Genomic DNA, 8,308 nt, shown 5'->3' with positions numbered 1-8,308 from the left:
GTCTATGTGGACGATGCCGTCACAAATCTAAGTCTATGTGGACGATGCCGTCACAGATCTAAGTCTATGTGAACGATGCCATAACAAATCTAAGTGTATGTGGATGATGCTGTCACAAAGAAATCTGTAAAACTCAGAATCCAAACATGAAAACACAATTTTTATGTTTCAGAGTTTAAAGTCAGGAATCTATACCAAAGTAAAATGCAGGCACACCAAGTATTTAAGCATAAAAAAGGAAACCATAAAAGTACTGAGGAAAAAATAATAATAATTTTAAAAATACTAGAAGAAAACATGGAAAGTTCAAAAAATACCAGAGTAGGAAAGGCTTTCCAAATACGACAACAAAAGATTGATACTTTAAAAAAAAGAAGAAAAAAGATTGATACTTTTGACTACATAAAAATGTAATTCCTGCATAGAAAAACAAATAAAACAAAAACAATTCAATAGTCAAGAAGGGTAATACCCTATATTGATGGAGGTGGAGTATGGAGAAACAGGCATTTTTGTGCTATTGGCAATATTTGTAAAAACTGATAGAACTCTCCTGGGAAGCAATTTAGCAATATTGATCAAATTTACAAATTCACATAGACTTTACCTAGCAACTCTTCTTGTGGGAATTTACTTACAAGTATATTCAATTGTGTAAAATGATTGCTTGGAACTTATCCAATACTAATATGCAATAGTATATGCATATACTAGAATTCTATGCAGTCACTTAAAAGAAGGAAAAGGCTCTGAGAAACATAAGAAACATTTATGATTTCAAAGACATAAGTATAGTCTTATGTCCAAAACGGAACGCCTGATCATCCCTACTTTATCGTGAGTCTTCTCCATCTCAGTTGACAACAGCAACTCTCTGGTTGCTCAAGTTACTCATCCCATCCAACCCATCAGTAAATCATGTTAGCTTCCCCTTCACAAGGCATTCTGATTATGGTGGTGGTCACATGACTCTATACATATCTTAAAAGCTATAAAATCATGTAAAAGTTTGGGTCAAAAAATGTCAAGTTCACTGCATTCTAATTTAAAAATTACTTTAAGACATCCACATCCCCACTACTGCTCGCCACCTTCACTGCCACTATCTCTTATCCCAATGACTACAGTATTCTTCTAACCAGTCTCCTTGTTTCTAGACTTTCCTCCCTGACAGTCTCAGTGATTCTCTTAAAAGCTAAACCATTGGCATCCCTCTGCTCACCACCCTAGAATGCTCGTTATTTCCTGCAGGGAAAAGACCAAGGCCGGCTAATAGCCTGCAAGGTGCCCATGCAGTTTGATCTCCTAATTCCTGACACCTCATTTCCTACTTTTCTCGTTGGCTCCACTCAGTCACACTAGGAGCCCTGGTAGCTTAGTGTGCTGCTAAACTCTGAGGGCAGCAGTTTGAACCCAACAGCCACTCATCAGGAGGAAGATGAGGCTTTCTGCTGGCTCCTGTAAAGATGGACAGGCTCAAAAAAAAAAGGGGGGGGGGGAGTTACAGATTCAAAAACCCACAGGGACAGTTCTACTCTGTCCTACAGGGTCCCTCTGAGTGAAAATCAATTGAATAGCCGTGAATAAGCCCCCCTCTAGCCTTCTTGCCCTTCCTGAATTATACTAAGCATATACCTTTGCTTTGTCTCTTCTACATACAGCATGTCCTCCCTTTTCTCCACATTCTCCCATCTACACTCCTTACTCTACTCATTCCCCCCCCCAGCAAGTATCCCCTCGTCATATGATTTATGTTGATTATATTTCCTGTTTCTGTCACTGGACTCTAAATTCCTTAAGGACAGGGATCACCCTGTTTGATTCACTGATATATCCCACACACCTAGAAAAGTGGCACAGATTAAATGGTTGGTAAATATTTCGTTGTTTCTTCAGTTGAGAGAACACTGAATGAATGACAAATGGCTGCCTTTCTAAAGGACCTCCTATACAGAGACCTGACAGATGGGAGGAAGCAAGTACTGATCTGAGGGGAAATCGCTCCAGACGGATGAAGGAGCAAGCGTGGGTGCCCAGAGACACAACAAGAACCGTGTGCGTGGAATGAGGATGAGGAACAGGAACCAGGAGCGCAGAGAAGTAAAGGAAGACCAGATCACATAAGACAGGAGCCAACAAGACAAACGATGGCTTGTAATTAAGGGAGATGGAAGCCACCGGAATGTGACGGCCATGCTCCTGTAATGACTTCATGTATCTTCAGTCATGACCCAGCAGTCCTCACCCTCTGCCCTTGTAGGTAGCCTTGGACCTATTTCCAAGAGGCCTCGATGGCATAGGAGCTAAGAGCCCAGCTGCCCATTGACTGAGTTGGCGGTTTCAGCCCATCGGTCGTCCTGAGAGAAGATGTGAGTCGGCTTCCATAGAGATTTACCACCTTGGGAGCCCTCTGGGGCAGGTCTACTTTATTCTGCAGTCACTGGGTTAGAATCAGTTTGATGGCAATTTGGGTGAATTTCCAACGAGAAGTCGGGCCGTAGTGGGAAGGGATTCGGTTTCATGATTTATGTCTCTGCCTTTCAGGGTCTGGCTCACGGGCAACCTTGAGGAGAGACTCGACAGAACTGAATTCAAGCAGCAAAAGGAGACGCTGTTCTGTGGGGTTGCCTCTGATTTGCTCTTTCTTCCTCCTTACGAACTTTTCTCTGCCGGCTTTGAAGAATTTCACCTTTTCTTGATATGAATCATTTAAAAATGTTTATGTGAAAATAATTCATACCATAAAATTCATCCTTTAAGAGTACACAATCTGGTGGGTTTGGGTATACTCAAATATTGGTGCAACTTTTACTATCTAATCCCAGCATATTTCCGTTACCCCAGACCCAATAGCTGTCACTTCCTAGGCCTCCCTTTCTCCAGCTCCTGGCAACTCCTAATCTACTTCGGTCTTTGATAATTTTTAACAAATTTTGCTGTGGCTTACCAAAAAATCAAACCAAACCAAACCAACTGCTATAGAATCGATTCCAACTCACAGTGACTCTACCAGACAGAGAAGCATTGCCCCTTTAGGTTTGCAGGACGGTCACCTTTCCAGGAACAGAAAGCTTCCTCTCTCTCCTGCAGAAGACCTGGTGGGTTCAAACTGCTGACCGGGGGTTAGCAGTCCACCTCGTAACTCACGCTGCCACCAGGGCACCCAACTTCCCCCTCAAAATGAATGAGAGTTTTATATTTCTATTTCATATAAGTACAAAATAAATATGTATTACATTTATTTTACAGTAATACTTAAAACTTCAATAGGAAAATATGACATCAAAACTTGACGACATCTAAAATTGATTGTGGTGATGATCATATAACTCTTCTTGATATATGATTGAACTACTGAATTGTATATGTCAATTATGTCCCAAGAAAATCAGGTTGTTTTGTTGTAATTTCTTTAAACTGTTTTTATTAAAAAAAAACTCTCATCAGGAAATCATTGTATACATTTATTTACTTCCCTCAAGTTTAGGGTAACTTAAAGAATGGAATTTTTTTTGTTTGTGTGTTTTTGTTTTGATAAGCTTTTTATTCAAGAAACCTTAGCCAAAAGGTCATCCGTTCAAACCACCGGCTTCTCTGAGGAAGAAAGATGATCCAGTCTTCTTCTATAAAGACTTGGCCTCAAAAACTCTAGGGAGCAGTTCTATTCTGCTCTATTATGTAGGTATGAGTTGGCATCTGCTCAACAGCAGTGGTCGGTGAAAAAAAAAAGGACACATATCATAAAAGTACAGCTTAATAAATTTTAAAAGCCAGATACATACATGTATCCAGCTGCAGATCAAGAAACAGAAACGGACCATTCTGAAAGAGGTTCTATACTTTCAAGAGGTCTTGGATACACTGGGTAAGAAACACGGACTGAAACTCAAGGTAGTGAAACAAGACTGTGGAACCCTCAGGACCGTGACCCTGAGAGACCATCCAGGCCTGGAACTGAATTACCCTCCCGCCATGGTTCAATGCCAGGCGGTTAACAGCGCGGCCTACACGATGAACAAGAACACCAGGGAGGCACGGCGCAAACAATCAGCCACATGAGATCAAAAGCCCAGAGAGAAAGCTCAGAAGGCGAGAAGGACCGGGAAGAGGATGAAGGGAAACTGGAGAGGCAAGGAGGGCGCGCAGGTACAGACTGCAGTCCATGTCACAAAGCAAAATGTGGACGGATTATTGAATGAGAAAGCAATGTTTTTATAAACTTCCACCCAAATCACACAAAAAAGTTTTTAAAAAGAAACGGGCTGGTGGGTGTCTGTCAATGTGCTGCTGTGCTACATGCCCCTGGCATCTTAAGCGCTGGCCAGACAGAACCAATCACGCATCAGGTACTGCAGTTTGTTGGACGCAGGCGGCAGTTTGTGAAGGACTCCATTCGGCTGCTTAGAAGATGCACCAAACCTGATAGAATAGAATTCCAGAAGATTGCCATGGTAACGGCAATAGGATTTGCTATAATGGGATTCATTGGCTTCTTTGTGAAATTGATCCATATCCCTATTAATAACAACATGGTTGGTGGCTGAGTGGCTTTTTGGAAGAGTCTGCTTGTCATCTTGGGACTTGGCGAACAAGTGAGGGTTTAGAAGACCATGGAGTAAAAATTTCCTCTGTACTGTGTGCTTATTTCATTTTCTTTTCCTTCCAAGATGTTTCCTATTGCTAAATTAAAATGATTTCAAAAATTTAAAAAAAGAAACGGGAATCCACACATCCCCCACTTTCCAATTGCTCCCCCATTCCCATCCCACCCCCACACAAAAGGATAACTACTATGTTATTTCTAACAATAATGGTTAGTTTTACCTGCTTTTGTACTTTCATAAAGAACTGAATACAGGATGCAGTATAGAAAACGTTTACATTCAAGTTCTACGCTTTGTAACACACTCACCATAATCTTCTTGTACAACGCCATGACATTCTCATCATCAAATGGGAGAAATCCACACAGAAGTACATATAAGAGGATTCCCATGCTCCAAACATCTGCCTGAGAGGAAAATATCATTCAAAAAAATCTTTAGAACATTATTTCAGAATGGCAGGACACTTAATAGAATCAGAAAACCATCACAGGGCTGGAAAAGAACTCAGAGATCATCCGATTCAACCTACAAAGTCTGCAGGCAGGGAAGCTGAAGGAAGACTTGTGCAAAGTCACTTAGTCAATGGCAGAGCCACCCCAGGAGGTCTCCGGACTCCTCCCGTCAACACGCTCTCTTCTCTACGTCTGCACTGTCTACGAGGGAATAACGTAATTTCCAGTTGCCTGAGCTGGGCTGAGGGGTGGTAAGGACACCTCTCTGATACTGCAAGGCAATGCTACAGCTATGGAGGGTTTAGGTTACATATGGGGGTTATGAGAACAGGTGTGAGAATGCCAAAAGGAGTCTTAAAATGTACTACTGATAATCGGTAAACATGACTAAGCTGGAGAGAAAACTTGACAAAGTTCAATGATTGACTTTTCAAATCTAGAGGCCAGAAATTAGCCTGCCAGCACAAATAACCCTACAAATCTCAAAACCCCAGAAAGGAGCTTAACCTTCATGTAGGACGGCTCCGTGTGCCCCATGAGGCCTAAGCAGTAGCTGTTCATTCAAGCAATGTTTGGTCTCGGTCAATAATGACAGCACCCTTCCCAGTGGAGAAGATACAGCGCCTGCCCCCAGTAGAGCCTCAGAAAAATCCTAGAGGTAAGAAGGGCAGCATTGAAAAAATAAAAGAAACAGTCAAAAGATCTATAAAATGACACATTTAGGTAGTACCCACACTAAGTAGGCCAAATCTAACTGCCCCTCCCCCTCACACCCCCGCCCGTCCTGTCTACATCACAGCAAACCATTAAGAATCTAGTATGATCTCTCAAGTGAACAATTTACTTTCACGCCAACACCAGGTTTTTCTTCCAAGTTGCAGGAGATCAGAAATTAACCACTTATGCCTCAAATACTTACTCTTTCAATTAAGCCTTGATGGCACATACTACATGTGTGATTAACTCATAAGAAAAGAAGTTACCCAGGAGGGAATATGCTAACACAGCCCCGTCAAATTCCACAAGGGATCCACAGAGAGATGGGCCCCGGGTAAAACCGAGAGATAAAGAGGGTGACGGTAACATCCCCGCAGACTCCATCAGGACCTAGCGGAGAAAGGAACACAGAAAACGTGTTTTTCAGTGAACTCACCACAGAAGCTCACTTACGACAACACTGTTCCATTCAGGCTGAGGGTAAATTAGCCAAATAAAATCATCAACCAAAGAAAACCCAACTAAATCAAGAAGCTACCAATTGGTAAACAAGAAAAAAACTACAGAGGGGGCAGGGCTTGAAACCATGTGGGAAATGACTGGTGGAATCAGAGCTGCTTACCAGCCTGGTGCGGCCCGAGGGCATCGGAACCACCCAGCCTGCTGACAGTCCGTGAAGAGACCTAGATTTCTGTGTTAGAAAAGCAAAGGCCAAGGTTCAGAAGAGGCAGCCTGTGGCCCTGTGTCTCCTCACAGGCACTCCAGAGATCCTTCAGAACAGCACCCTAGAAGGGTGGAAACTCAAAGAAAACCACGTAAGAGCCTAAAGGAAAAACCCAGATACATTCAAGCCAACTCTGTGAGAATCATGTGAGCCCTGGACGTGGGATTCTCTCTCCTGCTGGCAGGCTGAACGGAAGAGGGAAAGACTACAGGGACCCTGGACCTGTGATGACCAGCTGCGAGGCCCTGCAGAGGCACAGAATCTCTGAGCTGCTGCTTCTTGTCTCCTTTAGGAAACAGGGGACAGCATTCACTTCACGGGATTTGGCAGGCTTATGTGAAAGATAAACATTATTTGGCAGACCCTAGATCTATGATAAATGCTCAGCAAAAAAACCAACTTGGCTCCCTTCCCTTCTGCTCTGATCTGCTAAGGTCCCAACGTGGCTTCTGTGGTATTTCTGCAAAAATGAATCACTCAAGTTCACTCATAAGCAAGCATTCAACAACTTAAGTTATGGACAGTCTACAAAATAATGGGCAGCTTCAAAAGTGTCAAGGTCAAGGAACACAAAGAAAAACTCCCAAACTCTTCCAAACAGATTAACGAGTACTGAAGAAATGCCATGTGTGACCCCAGACTGGGAGGAAAATACAGCTATCAGAGATGTTACTGGTACAATGAGCATCGTTTGACTACAGGCTATGGATTAGAACAAATTATTATCAATGTTCAGTTTCCTTGTTGTGATACCTGGAGTGTGGCTATAAAAGGCCCTCACTTTTAGGAAGTTCACACTGAAGTATTTCGTGACAATGGGATCTGATGGCTCCAACTTAGTCCCAAATGGTTCAAAAGACCTCAGACATAAAAAGTAGAAGGATTAAGAAAAAAAGTAAGATAAAGGCAGTCAGGCAAAATGTAAACAAATTTCGAATCTGAATAAGTTTGAGGAACACATGTAAATTCCTCATCCTATTTCTACACTGTTTCTGTTAAGTTCTGTTATTTGAAATTGTATCAAATCAAAGCAACCATGGGGGAGGGAGGGGGAGGGAGGGGATAAGGCGGAGCTGATATCAAGGAGTTCAAGAAGAAAGAAAATGTTTTCAAACTGACTGGTGGCAACTGTACATTACTGACTGAACTATGAAATGGTATAGCTGTAAGAGCTCCCAATAAAATGATAAATGATTTAAAAAAAATTTAGAGCCACCCAAAACATGTTAGTTCCCATCTCTTCTTGTTACAGATTCACCTCGCACATCCCAGAAGATGCTCCAGATCAGTGGTTCTCAACTTTCCTGATGCCGTGACCCTTAATACAGTTCCTCATGTTGTGGTGACCCCCCAACCATAACATTATTTTCTTTGCTACTTCATCACTGTGATTCTGCTGCTGTTATGAATCGGTGGCCCTGTGAAAGAGGCGTTCGTCCCCCAAAGGGGTCGCCACCCACAGGTTGAGAAGCGCTGCTCCAGATGAAAAGGTCATCTGTAGTCAAATAAAACTAGGAGCAGCTGCCCATCTGTGATGCTCCCCTTCTAGACTCGGAGGTGCCCCAAAACAAAGAAATCTGTCTGGAGGAGAAAACAGCGGGCCCGACAGTTCCAGGGGAACATGGGAGAGGGAGGTGGGGGGAAAGGTAGTGGTGTTAACAAACCCAGGGACAAGGGAACAACAAGTGATCCAAGTCAGTGGTGAGGAGGGTGGAGGAAGCCTGGTAGGGATTGATCAAGGGTAATGTAACCAAGAGGAATTACTGAAACCCAAATGAAGACTGAGCATGATAGTGGGACAAGAGGAA

General features: G+C 42.8%; 2 protein-coding genes across 4 annotated transcripts in view; one reads left to right on the top strand and one right to left on the bottom strand.

Moving 5' to 3' along the window:
* The window catches only part of LOC115871880 (protein transport protein Sec61 subunit gamma-like), a 6,198-nt gene extending 1,654 nt beyond the window's left edge, over nt 1-4,544 (top strand). The window contains exon 2 of the mRNA XM_045296523.1: nt 4,316-4,544. Coding sequence (XP_045152458.1) covers nt 4,316-4,544 — 229 coding nt within the window. The remainder of the gene's footprint in view (nt 1-4,315) is intronic.
* Nucleotides 1-8,308, bottom strand: part of MELK (maternal embryonic leucine zipper kinase) — a 94,554-nt gene that overhangs the window by 61,089 nt on the left and 25,157 nt on the right. For 2 of the 3 annotated variants that reach the window (XM_004711017.3, XM_045296667.1), the window contains one exon: nt 4,913-5,011. The exons of the other annotated variant lie outside the window; for it this stretch is intronic. In XM_004711017.3, coding sequence (XP_004711074.1) covers nt 4,913-5,011 — 99 coding nt within the window. The remainder of the gene's footprint in view (nt 1-4,912; nt 5,012-8,308) is intronic. 3 annotated transcript variants of the gene reach the window in all.

The sequence above is a fragment of the Echinops telfairi genome, unplaced genomic scaffold (genome assembly GCF_000313985.2).
Source record: "Echinops telfairi isolate 266 unplaced genomic scaffold, ASM31398v2 ScPeMD7_7410;HRSCAF=8448, whole genome shotgun sequence".
Taxonomy (NCBI): Eukaryota; Metazoa; Chordata; class Mammalia; order Afrosoricida; family Tenrecidae; genus Echinops; species Echinops telfairi.
Note: the sequence above shows the minus strand (reverse complement) of the source record. Positions and strands in the feature narration are given on the sequence as shown.